Here is an 18806-nt window from a genome sequence, read left to right as displayed (position 1 = left end):
AAAAGGTAATAACCTTGAGGTTAAAAGTAAAAAAATCAAGTTTTTTTTTTTGAAAAACTCACAAAGCACAAGTTACAACTAATAATGCACAAAAAACTTGTAAATTTATATATGGAATAATGTTTTTAAGTTTATTTTTTTTAAATTTATTTTTTTTATGATTATGTAATGTCTTTTAATATTAATGATAATTTTTTTATTAGTTTATTTGTTAAATGTTAAAAAATAAGTAGAAGATTAAAAAAAAAAGTAGAAGATTAAAAAAAAAAACATAAAAGTGGTGGGGAGGACTATGACTAGGACCATCCTCCCATGCCCTCTAGTTTTGGAGGATGATCCATCCTTGAGAGGACTATGACGTGGCGCCTACGTGGCGGATCATCCTCCAAGGATGGACCATCACCATACCCACTAGCCTTATAAAATGTTCTTTCGTTGGAACAATCATTTTTTTTTATAAATTTCACCTTTTCAAAATCATTAAATTTGGTACACATTAAATATAATTGTTAAAGTACCAAGGGGTTTGTGGGAAAATAAACTCCCGATAAATTTGTAGTTAGGTTTTTAAAACTTCAAGCAATTGTGTTAACGTTTGAAGACATCTTCAATCCACGGGTGTAAATTCTTCAACCAAATTGTCTAATGCAAGAATACCATGTAACATATTCAAATTATCTTTTTGTTGTACTGTGCCAGCAAACATTTTCCAAGTATAATTCCATCGGGTCGGTACATCCCAATTCGGGCCAAATAATGGTTTTCTTGTATCGTGACAAATTTTCTATATTCCCAATATTTTTTTACTAACGATAAAAACGTCGTGTAACATTTTTTTTTTTAATCTTCTTTGATTTCTTTTATTTTTTCAACTGTGAGTTTGTCTTACACAACCAAGTTAACGATGTGTGTAACACGTCGACTATGGTAAAAAAAAAAATGTCACCACAAATACGACTATATTTTATTTATTACATTTGAACCACATTTATATTGTTTTATATTGTTTGAGACATTATCGAAAGAGACTAAGAATATATTTTTTCTTCCGATTTATAGGCTTTATTATTTTATCTAAAACATAAAATATTTTTTCACTTGTATGTCGATATCAAAATAATTTGAGCGCAATCGTACACTTCATCATTTGCCTCGTATTGGGATCGATCCAATGGGCGGTAACGTAAATAGACGAATCCGGCAAACTATGTGAAGCCGACCAAACATTGGTAGTTAAGTTTGTCACACCCCTAAAATACCACGTGCGAAAATCCTCGCGAGGCGTGTAACGTATCAGGATCTAGCCAGTAATCACGTTGAACTAACAATAATATAATAAGTAAAAATTCTCATTCAATGTAAATAGTGTATCTCAAAACATTCTTTTAAAAACAAGTTTACGTTCAGCGGAAGCATAAGTTATTGTTTAAGCAATTCAAAACCATAATATTTGAAAACAAATCGACACATGTCGTCTTTCCATATATCACGACCCATGACCACTCCAGCATTCCTGACTGCAAGTCCCAAATCACGTATCTTTCGACCTGCAAGTATGCAGAAAAGTGTATCAGCATAAAGCTGGCGAGTTCACAGTTTTGTTAAACGTTCAGTTGTCAAGTGTTTAGTTTAAAGTCATGTTGATAATAACTAGATATCACAAGACGGCTGTTTGTTTGCCCTTCCCCCACGCCTATCAACATTAGTCATGTGTTTAAGGTCATTAGTTCACGCCCCTCCTATCCAGGTACGTCGTGAGATTGCCAAGCCTAATAGCGCTACCAACTAATACCCCGTTGCCCTCCAAGCAACTAGTTCGGTAGTAAGATGGGACTTAAGTGATAGAGGTGAGTAGACTATCCAACATCGAATTTAAACTATAGTTTGTAACGTATCCCCTCCAGGGATATATGTTTGTAAAGTATCCCCTACAGGGATGTAAGTTTGTTTGTTTGTCACCTCAGGACGCATGCTTGTGAAAAGAGCAGTGAACTCACCTTAGTTTTGCTCGGTAAGGTGGTATTACTTTGTTTCAAGTTGGTCAACCAAGCCCTATTATGGTTACCAATAACAGTTAGGATTTCATCCAAGTATTCCACATGTTTAACAAGTTGCATTCACTACAAAAATCATCTTATAACACATAGCAGGCATTCGGGCCACATACGGGTTCATGTCATAGGTCCATGATTTCTAATAATAATCTACAGTCCATCATACCACTCACAATAGTGTGCGGCCCATTTAGTTCAAGGCCCGTCGTGAGTGTGCGACCAAGTTTCGAGTGTGCGGTCCAATAAGCCCCATGGCCCAATTTGTGAGTGTGACCCAACTCAGAAGGGTTGGGTTCAGATCAAAATGAGAATTCTCTTGTACAAGTTAATGTGGGTCGGATCAGTTTGACCCAACTCCCTTTCTATCCAAAAAGCTGAACTTCTCATATATATATTTAGTTTGTTAAATATGACTAGACGTTTTACATACTATAACCTGAATTGCCCATTAATATGTAAATAGGTTGAAGTTGTCGCATACTATTCAACATCATATCTTTTTTTGGTAGACCGAGGAAATAGTGAGGCTAAATAGAGTATACAAACATATACATATACTGGTAGCAACTGGTAGCTGGGCACAACGTCTAGGGGACGATCACTGCATTAGAAGCCATTTATAAAGCAAGAACAAGATGAAAAACAACAGTTCTTTCGGTAAATCTCATTACATTATATGACTTGTACTCTAATTACAAACTTTTTTTGATTTTGTTTAGAATTCAAAGAAAGAAAGTTTTGATATTTCATTACACTAGAGTACCCAGCCACCGGGCGGGTATAAAACTAGTTCAAATAGACACCAGATAAAGACATAACTTAAACTTAATTTAAACATAACTTAACTGTCCCCGGAACTTGTGTGTTCCAAGATCTAGCCTAAAAACAACAATCAATGAAAAATACAAAGAACCACTGATTTGGATCAGTGATCACTATTATTTGAGCTCATTATATTTCTAGAGACCAATGAGTGAAGAATCCATCATTGAAGAAAGTAGAAGTTTTCACCAAATCTTAAACAGCCGAAGAAAATCAAGAAAATAGCCCAGGATCAAGATTGATGAGAAGAACCCAACTGGGAAACCAATCCAAGTTCCCTCCCATAAAAACCATGATTGTTTGACGTCTTCATCTTCACTTCCTTCTGACGGTTGTATATCTTGAGGACATGTAAACCTGATCTGCATACCACATAAATCGGTGTTGTTTTCAAAACCATTCATAGTGTCCATTTGCCCACCAACAGGAATCTTACCTGTTAGCCTATTGTTGCTTAGATCTAGAATTGTAAGCTGGCCGAGCTTCACTAGTGATTGAGGAATCAAACCTGAAATTTGATTGTGTGACAAATCCAAGCTTTCTATATTCTCTAGGTCACCAAAAGACACTGGAATGTGCCCAGAAATCATGTTGTGAGAAATGTTGAGCACTTTTAGAGCTTTGAGATTGCCTAATGACGGCGGGATTTTGCCGGATATTCTGTTACCGGACAAGTCCAACAAAGAGTAGATATCAAGATTGTCAACTCTTAGGCCACGAAAATATTTCTTCCAGTTCACAACTAAGTCACCAGGCAAAAGATCGTCATAGGTGGACTGATGAATTGAATGGGAAGGGTCTAAGGATGTTGGGATGTTTTGAGTTTCAATCATTCTTGGAAGGCTTATCATCTCTTGCGGAATACTTCCAATTAGGTTGTTACACGAGAGATCAAGAATTCGAAGAGACCGGAGGTTGGAGATATTTCTTGGGATAAATCCTTCAATGGAATTGTTTCTTAGGATAAGGGCTTCAAGAGTTGTGATTTGAGGAAGGGTGTTCTGTATATTGCCTGTGATATTGTTTTCATGAAGATCAAGAAGTCTGAGGTTGACCAATTTAGTCAAAGTCCAAGGCAGATTGCCAGACAACTTATTCCCACCTAAATAAAGAAACTGGATTCCTTTAGGAAAATTTGTAGGGATCTTACCAGATAAATCATTGTAGGATAAATCAAGGGAAGTTAAAGTTGAATTATCTCCCGAAAGAGGTAAATTAATGCTGGATAATCTGTTTTTGGACAAGTTAATACGCTCTAGACTATCACTCTTGAAGATAGACAATGGAATTTGTCCTGAAAAATTATTTTCAGACAAAGAGAGATAACGAAACATTTAGGGCTTACCTATGTTTTCTGGCAACTCTCCTGAAAAATTGTTTCGAGACAATTGAAGTGTAACTAAATATTCAGATTCAAATAGATGATGTGGAACTAATCCGCTGAGTTTGTTATCTGATAGATATATTAATTGCAGTTTGCTCTTAGAGATCCAATATGGTAATCTCCCCTCCAATTTGTTTCCCGTCAAATCAAGATATTGCAAATCTTTTTGGGATGAAAGCCATGCAAAAATTTGACTAGAAATTCCACAATAAGCCATAGAAAGATGATGTAGACTACATTTGGGAATAATCTTAGCTTTGTTATTCCAAATCAGGTTGCTTCTTTTTCCACCAAGGAACAATGCCTTTAGAGTTGTGATTTGGAATAACCAAGTTGGGATATCTCCGATAAGCATGTTGTCATGGAGACGAAGAATTTCTAAGTTGCTCAAGTTTTGCATCGAAGATGGTATATGCCCAACAAATTGGTTCTTGCTGAGATCAATTCCAGTCATGCTTTGTAGTCTACCTATGAAGTTTGGAATTTGCACTGAGAAATAATTTTCAGATAGATCCAGTATTTCTAGTTTCTTGAGGTTTACAATTGAAGATGGGATTTCCCCGAAGAAACGATTTCTTTGTAAGGAGATTTCCCTTAACTTGGTTAAGTTTCCAATCTCTTGCGGGATTTTTCCATAAAGAAAATCAGCCCTCAATGCAAGTGTTTCAAGATTTCGAAGCTTACCAACTTCAGGGCTTAGAACCCCTGTGATATTATTATCACTTAGATCAAGATTCTGAAGATATTGGAGCTCGAAAAGTTGAGAAGGAATTGGACCTTGGAAACGATTTATGTTTAACCATAGTGTAGTCAAATTTTCAAGAGACCGTAGTTGGGGTCCTAGTTTCCCCTCCAGATTATTAACACTTAGATCTAGAACTTGAAGAGAATCGAGTTTGAAAAGCTGAGAAGGAATGAAACCATGGAGACGATTATCATTTAACACTAGTGTAGTCAAATTTCGAAGAGACCCTATTTCAGGTTCTAGTTTCCCCTCGAGCATGTTGTAGCCCATGTCCAAGTAGCGTAGATTCCTCAACCCAAAAAGTTGGCTCGGGATGGAGCCATTGAAAGAGTTGTCATGCATTTCAAGGTGAATCAATTCTGTGAGATTTAGAAACCCATCACCGGAGATTTCGCCATGCAATGAATTGTTGGAGATATCAAGTAGTTTGAGTGACCTAATATGAAAAAGAGGAGCCAAGATATTGGAAAGTACCGGAGCCGGATCAATATCAGGAAGAGGAACAACTAAGCCATGCAGGTGGAGCTCCGTGACTGTTTTGGTTCCGTCGCAATTAACACGCTCCCAGGAGCAACAATTGGAACTCGGATTCCATGATTTTAGTTGTAAGAACTGATAAGAAGTAGAATTGATCATACTCGTGAGACTGGATTTAAAATGAAGAAGAGCTTGTTTTTGATGTGAAGGACAAGAGAATGATGAGGTTGGAATACAAGTGAGTATGAACAAGATTGAAAATATTATTAGTGGTGTGCTTATGGTGGTGGCCATTGTGGTTTTAAGAGGTTCTATGTTTAGTTGTGATTCAGATGTACTAGAACTAGCCGAGGTTACATACGGAATGAGTCGTGAGGCTGGTTTTCTTTCTTTGGTTTGTCAATCCAGAACAAAGTACAATCATTCTTGAACTAAGTACAACTTATATAGGATGACTATTGAAAAAGAAAATTAAAATAGGATTTGTTTTGTTTTATTCCAAGTCAAGTCAACTGGTGGAAAATTCTAAATAACTTAATGTTCATGACATATTAAAAGATATATTTCCTTTCATCTTAATAGAATTTCTCATATTATAACATTTTATATTTTTTAAAAACTTTATAGTTTGAGGTTGTTGTTCGCTCAAAGTATGTTTGTAAAAAGCTCGTTCGAATTTAGCTCGTTTGTAAACGAGTTGATTTAGGGGCTGTTTGGTAGCCTGTTAATGACAATTCAGATGCTACCTCTTAATGGTTTAAAACCTCTAAATGAATAACAGGTAACCTCAAGTCTGAATGGTTAAGAGGTAACCTTTGAATGGTAAATCATCACATGTCACATTCTTCTATCTTCTCATTGGTAAAATTCTTAATAGTTCCATTAAGAGGTAACCTCTTAATGACCATTCAGAAACTACCAAACAGCCCCTTAGCTAAGTTTGTAACCGAGCTCAAGCGAAGCCATAATAAGCTTCAATTTATTGGCTAGTTTAACTTATAGTCTAAATTATATTTTTATTATATTATAATTTATATAAATTATAACATTTTATTCAATATTATATTTTACTTTTGTTTAGTATCATTTCGGATGAGAAAATACATAAAAATATAGAAAATAATTTTCGCCTATAAAGTACCTTTCGCATGCTACAATTATTTCAACGAGTTAAAAGATAAACAAATTAAAAATATCTTTTATTTTATACATAGATCGATATGTGTCAATTGACAATTTAAAAATAAATGAGCGACAATTCGGCTTGATTTAACGTCCTTTTATGATTTAAACGTGCGCTCACCTCATACTATTAAAATTAAAACTACAATTTTTAACGAACTTTAAAAAAAATTATTAAACACGACCTTTAAAAAAATTATTAAACAAAGCTAACTCATACTAGTTAAAACTACAATTTTTAAACGAACTTTCAAAAATTATTAAACAAATAAAAGGTTTTCAGGCATATCAATAATTAACGATCTTTTTCATCCAACAAACTTTTCTCCGATTGCCCTCCTTTTCGTTTACTTATTCAAGGCATATCAATAATTAACGATCTTTTTCATCCAACCAACTTTTCTCCAATTGCCCTCCTTTTCGTTTACTTATTCATATACCTATATTAATTTCAAACATAACTGAACAATAGTGAATTGACGGTAACGGCCGTTAATATGTTGAAATTAGAGTAAGAAAGAACCAAAGTAAACTCACACTTGCAGTTTTCTACACCGATGAATGACAGAGAGATCGGGTCAATTACATATCAGAAATTTATTTATTTTCTGGCCAAAAGTATGCTAAATCGTTTTGGCCACCAGAAGAAACCGTTAAACTTCGGAGGAAGAACCGCCGACACCGATTTCAACGGCGTCGGTGGACCTCCTAGAGTGGCGGTGACTGTCGGTGGGTTTCTGACGAAGACGAGGAGACTGCGTGTCTAGATCTATACCAGATCCGGCTTCGGTAGCGACCACGTGGTTGTTCAACAAGATGGTTTTTTTACAGGGACTTTGTAAACATATACGTTCTAGAGAGAGAAAGACGGCGATGTTCTACAACGTTCAAGAAGAACCACAGTGGAAATGGCGGTGGCGTGTATGGAGGTACATGGGTGGGTGAACTGGTGAAGGAGAAAGAGGGATAGATATGAAGTTAGGGGTTGTGAACCCTAGGTGAGTATGAGTTTTTGTAAGGGAATGAGGTTGTGTTCAATTACCGGTGGTGGTTGCGACGGTGTTTACATTTGTTCCATTGGTTTTGTTTTTTTTTTTTTTGGTCAACATAAGAACATTTTATCATCCCAAGCATGGATTCCCTTCGCAAGCAATTAAGGGGAGCCCAATTATTAATTTTTGACTTTTTAGTTGACTTTATTCATTTAGTTTTAGGGTTTAATTTTTAGCATTTAGTTGGGTTTGGAGGGTGAAGGGTTTAGGTTTTTGGTGAAGTTGGTATCGTCATAGTCAAATATACACTGAACAGCACAGCGGAAGTCTTGAAATATAAAATATCATTACAATTCAATTGTCTGAAAATACCAAAGTAATAATTACAGACGAGCTTGTAATATCAAATCCATAGGCGGATCATTATAAAATGTATAAAATGAAGTTTAACAGACTTTAGGGCATCCTAAGGATTTGCAAGATCCTTTATTGACACCAAGCAGCTCCCAGCCTATTTGCGTATAGTACCTGTCACTTAATCTTTTGAAAATACGTCAGTTTACACTGATACATATAATTAACTGACTCATTTGAAAATGTTTTAAGAAAATTTGGTTTAAGTGCACAAGGCACGAAAGATTCCTTTATAACTTGGGAAAGTTATGCTTATAACCTTGTATACAGATTCACATGTTGTCAGTACATATGGGGCCCAGTATAGAAACCAAGACATGATTAACTGACTCGCCACTTATGAACCCACGGAGTAGTTATCCCCAACTTATGGGTAATTTATTTAGCATTTGCATATGTCAGGTGTATGCCTACACCCCGTGCTTAGGTCGTGGCCATTAGTAACTTAAATGAGCCGAGGATATTCAGGACACGGTCGTTAACCCCCAATGTTTAAGTTATCAACAAAACAGTATCAAAATGGGTTATGCGGATTTAATAGCCACAATCCGGCATTCGATTGATCCCACACCTGACCAAGCGGTAATAATTTACCGTATCCCAAGCCCGTATAGGGGAAAATAAGTTAAAAGTATTTACCTGAGCTAATACTCGATTCATAGTAAGGTTTAAATAACTCAGTCGTATAATTCTCTTGATAAGTGTAGATAGCTTTTACCGGGAGGCTCTAGTCTGGAATGATGGTAATATATAACCAATTTAGAATGCTAATGGGTCTTATTTAAGTCGTAGACCTAGACTGGCTAGCTTAAAGTATTAAAAACGGTACGATACGCTAGATTAAGCGATGACCGAAATATAATGTAATTTAGACCCAACAAGTATGAAGACTTGTATAATATGGGTGAACTAAATACATTCTGGATTTTTAAGTAAAAATGATAAGGTTAAACCCGTTTCGGTAAACTTACGTAAACTAGTTACGTGAGTCTAATCGTGCGCGTATAAGCGATAACGAGTAACCGGATGAGTCATGAACAAGTTCCATATGCCAATATACTTTAAACAAGTTATAATATCAGTAGGATATCAACTTGTATGCCTGTTAAGGTTTTAAAATTAAACTATGCCTCATAAGGGCGTTTTGGTAATTTTACGATTTATGAAAAGAACTTGCGTACAATCTGATGTTACGACCATAAATCTTCTGTGAAAACACTTTATTTATGATATAATATCAGTAAGATATCAAACATATGTGCGTTTATAGTTTAAGACCAAACTATGCTCCATAGGGTCCTTTTGGTAATTTCACACATAGTTTAAAAGACTAATTTGGGAATCTGAGTTTATATCATGTACCTAGTGTAAAAATATTTAAAATGATTTATAAAATTAGTAGGTAACAAGTCTTGGTTGGTAGTTATGGTTTAAAACCATACTATGCGCCGAACGGCGTTAAAGTCGTTAAATGACGATAAGTTCGATGTTTAAGGAAAACTAATGTTATGACCAGGTTTATATGATCCAAATATGTTAATTAATATAACATATCAGTGGCCAAAAGGTTTTGTACGAAAAGAGAAAAATGCCCGGATAGTCCCTGTGGTTTCGTCTTTTTTCACCTATAGTCCCTAACTTTCTAAAATTACCTGAATAGTCCCCAAGTTTTCAATTTTTGTTCCCGGATAGTCCCTGGGTCTAACTTCAGTTTGTTTTCTCTGTTAAGAGGGTGTGAAATGACAAAAATACCATTTCCTTAAAAAGCCAAACCACAGGGACTATTCGGGCATCTTCTTCATTTTTATTTATAAAACCCCACTACCACACTTCATCTTCAACCTCCACCCACCATCACCCTCCGCCACCCTCACCATCACAGAGGTGATTGAGCCGCAACAGCCACGGCACCGGTTGAACCGGTCAAACAGTTCATCGATGGTAGAGGGCGTGGATATATGTTTCACTTTGGCACTGATATTTAAAAATAATTTTGTGAAATTATAGGTATTGGAGAGTTTAACGACCTTTTTCATCGATGGTAGAGGGCGTGGATTGTGTAAGAGATTGATATCTGTTGTAAAGGCTGCAAACGTATTGGGTCTCACATTTTCAGAGGCATTTGATAAACAGCCAATCGAACTGCTACAATTGCTATCTCTCAAAGCTCAAGATTCATTTGAGGAAGCACATCTTTTAATTCAAACTCATTCCATGCCAGCTGCTAGTATTGCTCAGATTCTCGCAGAATCTTTTTTAAAGGTGCAATTTGCTTGCTAATTTCATACATCCGTCTTATATCTTCAGTCTTATATTAGTCAATACTAGGTTGTAACTTGATGCAGAGGTGGCAAAATGGCATTTTACTCTTTAAAATAAAATGGTTTAGGGGGTTTTCATAGGTGAGATTGCCCATGATGTTTTGTTATTAATTTCAGGGCTTATTAGCAGCACACCATGGTGGATATATTGATTCTCAGAAGGAAGAAGGTCCTACTCCGTTATTGTGGAGATTTTCAGATTTCCTGAAGTGGGCTGAGTTGTGTCCATCAGAATCAGAAATTGGTCACGCATTGATGCGTTTAGTGATTACCGGACAGGAAATTCCACATGCCTGTGAGGTAACATTATCATCTTATTACTATCAATTAATCTATTTAAATATTAATACATTCCTTTTCAGGTAGAGCAAAAGGGAGTCCCGTTTAACCGGTTCAACCGGTGCCGTGGCTGTTGCGGCTCAATCACCTCTGTGATGGTGAGGGTGGAGGAGGGTGATGGTGGGAGGAGGTTGAAGATGAAGTGTGGTGGTGGGGTTTTATAAATAAAAATGAAGAAGATGCCCGGATAGTCCCTGTGGTTTGGCTTTTTAAGGAAAGGGTACTTTTGTCATTTCACACTCTCTTAACAGAGAAAACAAACTGAAGTTAGACCCAGGGACTATCCGGGAACAAAAATTGAAAACTTGGGGACTATTCAGGTAATTTTAGAAAGTTGGGGACTATAGGTGAAAAAAGGTGAAACCACAGGGACTATCCGGGCATTTTTCTCGTACGAAAATTATGCTTTAAAATCATTTTAGGTGCAAAAAGGGCATTATCGTCATTTAAGGACATAATTCAAGAACGTATGCATAAAACCGAGGCAATGAGTTTGGTATGAAAAATTATGCTTAAAACCGATCTATGCGCCAAAAGGGCATTTTGGTCAATTTAAAGCACAAATTACGACATTATATGCAAACTCAGTTTATGATTAGATTTGTAACATCAAAATATGTTAAACATGTTAACATATCAGTACCTAAATCATTTGCAAGCTTATTAGTGTTTAAAACCTTATTTTTGCTAAAAAGGCCATAACGGTCAAAGTATGGCATAATTACGGTAACTTGCCTAAAACTCAGATTACTAGCATGATCATATAATGTAACCTTATAGGGTTATGCTACAGAAGCATACTATCCTAATTCGGTTCATAATCGAAAGTCAACGCAGAAGTCAACCTTCGCGACTTTCGGTTGCGAACCGACCCTAAAACTGGAATTGACGATCTGAACATGTTTATACATGTTCTAATAATTATTACTAAGTTGTTTAAATGATAAAACATATTTTAGAACAATTCTAAACTCATATCGTAATTATTTCAAAAACTGACCCGTTGACTTTTTAAAACAATATTATGTTGACTCGTTAATTGAGCAAGAAAACGTGATTCTTAGGAGGCGCCCTTTTGTGGGATTAACACCTACCTAATTACGATCGCGTAGCCATGTTCGTTGCGAACAATGGCTTGACCGTTTAAGGTCTAACTAAAAGTCAAACTGTTTATCGTAAACGCTTGACTTTTCGCTTTTAAAAGCCAAATAAAAGAACTAGTCACAAAAGGAACACTTACAAGTGGTCCTAGGGACTGAAGAAAACTCAAAGGAAGTTCCCAATTGCTCAGGACCCCCCAATATGAGAAGTATAGAAAGAATGAATGAAGGTGTGAGTTTGAATGAATGAACTCACTACCTATTTATAGTATTTATGAGTTGATAGGATGATGCCAAGTGTTTTAGGGACTCATTAGGATTATAACAAGTGTTATACCAGGTTTTTAAAAGCATTAACAAGTCCCTAGATTAATCACATGGTTTAGATTTTTTTGTGTGGTGATCAAGTAAACTAAATAACAAAACAATTCATTAAATCATGATACTGTGTTATTGTTTCTCTTGCTGGCGGCCCGCGAAGACAACAGCGCCCACGGGTCGCGGCTCGCAACTATGTCTGGCCCAGCTTCACAATTTGTTGATTTGGCAGAAACGGTCCCTCATTCTTTTCATGTATATTTTAACTTTCAATAGTTGACAATTATTGCACATTAGTTTCTAGTTTAATTCATAATGTCGTTATGAGGTATGAAAGTGTTAGTGGCCAATCTTAGGCACACCCGGGAGTATGACCAAGCATTACGGAGTTCCCGCTTCTTTTAAAAGGTTGTTCAAAGGTGTAGATTTACACGTTGATGCTTTTAGTCCTTTTAACGCATAAACTTGCGCGTATTATCGTTTAATGGCATCAAAGCCCTACATAGCCCATATTAGGCATTCCCGAGAGTATGATCGAATATCATGATGCTTCGGGTTCACTAAAAGGTCACTCAGATGTAAGAATTAACATGTTGACATTTTTAACCCTTTTAACGCACAAACTTGTGCGTATTATCGTTTAACGGCATCGAAGCCCTAAACGGCCAATATTCGGCATTCCCAAGACTATGATCAAACATCATAACGCTCCGGGTTCGTTAAAAGGTCACTCATAGGTACGAATTAACATGTTGACGCTTTTAACCCTTCGATGCATAACTTTTGATTTTTATTGCAAACGGTTTCGTTTATCCAACAAGTGGCTCTAAAAAAGAATACGAAAACCGTGTAAGGTAATTCAAAGGCTTAGTTTAAGCATGTTGACACTTTTAGTCCTTCCACATTCAAAGCTTTTGATTTTTCGCAAAATTAGTCCTTCATAGTCAACGTTTGACTTCATTAGGGTTTAGTACACGTGTCAACACATCATTGTACGTGATTTTACGAGGTGTTACAGTGGGTTTAGGTTTTTAGGTGGTGGGGTGGGTTTATTTTCGTTGTGCTTACATTGGTTCTCGTGGTTCTTGTGATAATGGTGATTCTCACATGAACCCTACCCTATATATATAGGGAGGGAAAATTTCACAGAATAGTAACCAAGTTTTAAAAGTGTTCTAATTAAATAACTTAACATTCAAATCGAGTCATGTCTTTGTCCCAATTAAATAACTTAACATTCAAATCGAGTCATGTCTTTTTTTCCATGTGTCAAGAAAAGAATGGAGCATAAGATGTTGGGGTCGAATTATTTTAATATATGAAATTATATTTATTAAAAATAAAAACCATTTAGTTACATTAAAAATTAAAAAAAAAACAAGTTGCAATCCACGTCATTACTCTACGTTAGCATCAAATAAAAGAGAAAAAAGAAACAAAAAACCCACATCGCCACGGTTAACTATGAAATGGATGAAAAAATCCCTTAATTTTAATGAAGAATGAATGTTGAGTGACCTGATTGTAACACTTTTGAAACTTGAGTGACCTAATTGAAACACTTTTAAAACTTGGTTACCATCCTACAAAGTTACCCCTTTAGGCCACACGGGGTGGCACGTTATTTTACCGTGATAAACTCTATCACGCGTTATAACACCGCCGCCTCCACTCCCTTCACGCGTTATAAATTCAACGCGTCGACTTTATCACGCGTTGATTTCAAAAAATGGACCGTATATTTTTGACCGTTTGGCATTTTTTTACCGTTTGAATTTGTGGGTTTTTATATAAAATCCAAATTATCCCCCTCCCCCCCCCCCATTCAATCAAAAAACTCTCCAATTCAATTCCAAAACTCTCTAAAAATTCAACTCAAAAACTCAAAAATAATACAACAAACATGGAAGGATCAAGCAAGAGAGGTGAGGGTTCGAAAAAAAGAGGTTCGGGTACGAAGAAAAATCCCGTAAGACCCAAGGTTCGAGCGAATCTTGGCGAGCCGACGCGCTTTAGGTTGCAAGACGAACCCGACCAAGTCCCACCCTTTCAAACCCAACAATATCCACCCTTTCAATCGCAAACGTATCAAAACCAACCCTTTGTCCCACCGTTTCAACCTCACCAATTTCAACCCAAACGTATCAAACCCAACCCCACACACTCGACCCACTACAAGAAGACAACACCCTCATCCATCTTTTGGCAAACGCGTATCGTGAACCACAACAAAGTCTTGACGAGGAAGAGGAAGAAGAAGAAAATGACGACGTTCAAGAAATCGTCCCAGCCGTCCGACAACATTGGACGAGCGAGGAGGAGGTGTCCTTGGTGAAGGCGTACTTGCACATCTCGGAGAGCAAGAAACATGCCAACGCGCAAAGAAAAGAAACGTTTTGGAGACGGGTCATTAATCATTTTGTCCGACTTCCTGGTGCAAAGCAACGAAACATGGACCAAATGACGTCGAAATGGATGGATTTGAACGGGAAAATTAGTAAGTTCAACGCTTGTTTCATTCAAAAGGTATGTATTTTTTATAAAGTTTAATTTTTTTTTAAACTCTTATTTAAAAAAAGAAACTGTTTTTAACAAAAAACCGAAAACTGTTTTTTTAATAAAACAGAAAACTGTTTTTTTTTTAAAAAGAAAGCTGTATTTTTAATAAAACAGAAAACTATTTTTTTTAATAAAACAATTTTTTTTTATAAAACAGAAAAAAAATTAATAAAACAGAAAACTGTTTTTTTAATAAAAAAGAAAGCTGTTTTTTTAATAAAACAGAAAACTGTTTTTTTTATAAAACAGATTTTTTTAAATATATTACCTTTTTATATTTTATGTAGAACCGAAACCCACAAAGTGGAGCGAGCGAGGCGACAATCATGCAACAAGCCACCGAAGAGTATTGCCGACTGTACAAAAAGAGGGGTTTTCCACACGTGGCGGCATGGGAAGTTGCGAGAAATCACCCGAAGTGGGTCCCCGTTGAGTTGGTTGACATGCGTGGTCCTACGGCTCCAAAAAAAACGAGGAGGTTCGAAAAGATCAAAGACATCCGATTCGGGGAACTACACGACTTCCGCGTCGGATAACTTGCCCCAAATGAACTTAAACGACGACCCCCTTGACGAACCCGATCAACCCGTTGACGACCCCGTTGAAGAAGATACACCTACAAGGCCACGACGCAAGAAAAGTGGCGAATCGTCAAGCAAAGGGAAGGAAGCGGTGGCGGAGTCGATCTTCAGAATCGAAGAGGAGAAAATGACCCAATTCAAGAAGGCCGAACAAAGAAAAGAAACAATTATGTCCCTAAAAGTTGAACGCGAGCAGGCGTACATGGAACACTTGAAAACGAATGAAAGACAAAATGATTTAAAAATCTTGTGTGAAAACCACGCCCATCTCGACGAACCGTTCAAGTCAATTGTCATTCAACAAAAGCGCGCGATTTGTGCAAAGTGGGGTTGGGAGATGCCACCCGTTTAGTTGTTTTTTTATTTGGCTATGTAATTTATTTTTTAAGTTTAATGAAATTTATAATTTAGTGTTTTATTGTTAATTTCTAATTTTAAAATGAAAATTAAAAAAATTTGGGAGTGATAGAATTGTATCACTAGTGATACCACCCTCTACATTTCTATCACTAGTGATAGAATATTGGGTGATGACATGACATGATTTAATTGGATAGTGCGAGTGACAGAATTCTATCACTAGTCCCCTTATTATATGTTTTGTGTTTAGAGAGGAAACAATCACATTTTAGTTTTTTAATAATAATAAATAATTAGAAAATATTATTTTGAAATGTAAATAAAGATTAAATATAGTTTACGATCTGAATTCTTCATCAAATTTAAGCTATGAGAAGAAATATAAATACAGAAACATAATAGAAAATGAAAGAAGAAACGTATCTCCTTCCTTTTTGTCTTTAGGATTTCGTTATTCCTTTCCCGCACGTAATGTAAGAATCGAGCACGGAATAAAACATTCAAAACACACCTGGTTTCCCTATAAAACAACATCCTAATCTATCCCTCAACATCACCCGTAATCCCTATAAAACACACCGTAGCCATGACGTCGCTCCCAAAGTTTTTCGTGCTGCAATCCCCCTCTGGAGGTCCGTATTTGTGCCCCGTCGAAAATCCCCTAACAAATCGGCCATCGAATATCTTAAAATGCGGTGAAAGTCAAATTTTGAGTCCCCGTGTAAAGTTTGCAATGGAGCTTTCAAAAACTGGGGATGTGACACTAGTACACATAAGATCTTGCTTCAACAATAAGTATTGGGTAGCCCATAAAAGCCAAGGGACATTTTGGATTGTTGCCGCCGCCGACAAACCACAGGAAGACACAACAAATCCCGCATGCACCTTGTTCCGTGCTTATTCTAATTTGACTTCACAAAAAACGCCAGGTTTCCAATTTTTAAGCATCGGCAAGTCTATGTACGTAGTGAACGTGCGTGACAGTGTAGGAGGTTTGGCGCTCCAGTCTGATAAGGGACACACTTTCCCTACAGTTGATTGGGAAACACTTGTTATACTTCCCTCTAAAGTCTCATTCAAATCTAACGACCTAAGTGGCAATTACCTTTGCTCCCGTACGTGTCCAGGACAGATACTATAATTACCATAAGTTCGAGCCAGGATTGGACATTGGAGATCCACGGGTGGCCCACGAACTCTTCCCCACTTCCAATGGAAACTATCGGATAAAGAGCTTGTACTATGGAAAGTTGAGTTCTGGCGGCGAAGCCCCAACTGGATATGGGCTGACGCAGAAGAGAACGACCACTCTAACGACACGTTGTTTTCATTTGTCAAAATAAGCGACGAACTCTTTGCTCTTCGCAATCTGGGCAACAACTACTTCTGCGGTGCACTCATAACCGAGGGGAAAACAAACTGTTTAAACGCACACTATCCAACTATGTCAAGACAGACAAGGCTTATGGTTTTTCCAAGGCTGCTTGTGATGTGCCGTTCTCCTACACGCAACATGATCTTCTTACAAATGGTGAAAGGCTTACCGCTGTCAAGGATGATGGAGTTTATACTGGGATCAACTCCTACAACTTTTATTTTCAATCCTCAGAAGTAGACAAGGTTGGTCAACCAAGAACGCTTGCGCCCCTGATTTCAAGGACTCAGAAGTAGACAAGGTTGATCAAGGACGAACACTTGCTCTGGCTAATCCTGATTTCAAGGAGAAAAATGTCAAGGATAAGAGAGTTCGTTTATATATCAGATTATTATTTGTTATGTTCATAGGTACGTAGGGTAACTTATAAATTGTTTCACAGCTTGTTCTCCAAATAAGTCTAGTATAAAAGTGTCAAGGTGACCTTAAACTCGGAGTGTTAATCAGCGACGTGTGTGATGCAATCTTTATGTGTATGATCAATAATGGGGTCTCTTGGATACTACAAATTAATACGTACGTAGTTTATCAATTTGCACGCGAGTCATATTTTTCTGTCCTTGCTCTTAAATACATCCTTTCGTTTTCGTTTTGATAAAAATTTTAAGCTAGTTGGTTATTTTACGTATTTGACTTTACTTTTTCATGTAAAACTAATCATCTTTATATGTAAAGAAAGATGACATATACACACATATAGGATTCGGTTCTCACCTGAGAACCACTCTAAGTTGTCCGAACTCATGAACCATCGGTGGAAATCTTACTTCCCATATGAGTTTTTCAACCAACTTTTGCATAAAAACGTAGATGAACATCTAACCAAGACATCTATCAAAAAAACTTGCCGAGCCGGCACTTACTCGACATGTAAATTTACGTTACATTAATGTAAGTTTGTTTAACAATACGCATTTCGTCACCCATAAATTTGTTTTGCAGTAATGTAAATTTATGCTGCCGGTTTTTTTTTTTTTTATTTTTTTTCTGAAACAACTGATTTTTCTTTTGAATTTTTTGGGGAAAGAAGGTCAGTAGCATTAGATTGATTGCCAAGTGATTGGATGGCTTGGAAGGAAGGTTTAGGGTGAGCGGGGCACTTCTCGAGGAGGGGGTCGGGGACTAGTTATCGCGCGGGGAGGAGTGCCGCCATCATCATTCACCGCATGGAAGGGATGGAAGGTCGGGGACTAGTTACCGCATAAGGGTGAGAGGGGCACTCCTCTCTTAGGGGAGAGTCCCCTCTCTTACACACACCCAATCACCACACGTCACGTCAACTCCCCCCTTAACTCCCCCCATACCCTCAATTTGATGGCGGCACTCCTCTCTTGGGGGACTTGTTTTTTTTTCTTATATAAATATTTTTATCAAAGTAAAACATAATTTAAATAAATTAAAACTAAATAAAAATAAAAAATAGAACATTTCATTTAATTAAAAACAAATTTGAAGGGTATTTTTAAAAGTAATAAAAAAATTATAGAACATTTCATTATTTTTCTTCTTCTTTCTTCCTCCTCCCCTTCTTCTTCTTCTTCTTCTTCATATTTGTTATTCTTCTTCTTCATATTTGAAAGTGTAACAGGTCTCAAAAATTAACTCACAAACTTAGCATGTATATTAGATTATCACAAGGAAAAAAAAACTCAAATACATACAAATCTCATCGGTGAACTCTCCCCGCTCCCGCTCCCCGATTACCCTCCCCAATTTGATGGCG

The 18806-nt window shown here is 36.8% G+C and overlaps 1 protein-coding gene and 1 pseudogene across 1 annotated transcript; one reads left to right on the top strand and one right to left on the bottom strand.

The window, feature by feature from the left end:
* Positions 1–3061: 3061 nt before the first annotated feature.
* Positions 3062–5641, bottom strand: LOC110901374 (receptor-like protein 46). Its single transcript, XM_022148205.1, has 2 exons — positions 4222–5641; positions 3062–4170 (listed from the first exon to the last, which is right to left on the bottom strand). Exons 1-2 carry the CDS (start codon positions 5639–5641, stop codon positions 3062–3064), a joined length of 2529 nt encoding a protein of 842 aa, XP_022003897.1.
* Positions 5642–16200: 10559 nt separating this feature from the next.
* On the top strand, positions 16201–17554 carry LOC118485699 (annotated as a pseudogene).
* Positions 17555–18806: the final 1252 nt, after the last annotated feature.

The sequence above is a fragment of the Helianthus annuus genome, chromosome 13, assembly GCF_002127325.2.
Source record: "Helianthus annuus cultivar XRQ/B chromosome 13, HanXRQr2.0-SUNRISE, whole genome shotgun sequence".
Lineage (NCBI taxonomy): Eukaryota > Viridiplantae > Streptophyta > Magnoliopsida > Asterales > Asteraceae > Helianthus > Helianthus annuus.
The sequence above is the reverse complement of the archived record's forward strand: the minus strand, read 5'-3'. Positions and strand labels throughout refer to the sequence as shown.

Coding starts and splice junctions, on each gene's coding strand:
- LOC110901374 (XM_022148205.1), bottom strand. CDS start 5,641: ATGATCAATTCTACTTCTTATCAGTTCTTACAACTAAAATCATGGAAT. Junction 4,171..4,221: donor AGAGTTGCCAGAAAACATAG/GTAAGCCCTAAA, acceptor ATAATTTTTCAG/GACAAATTCCATTGTCTATC.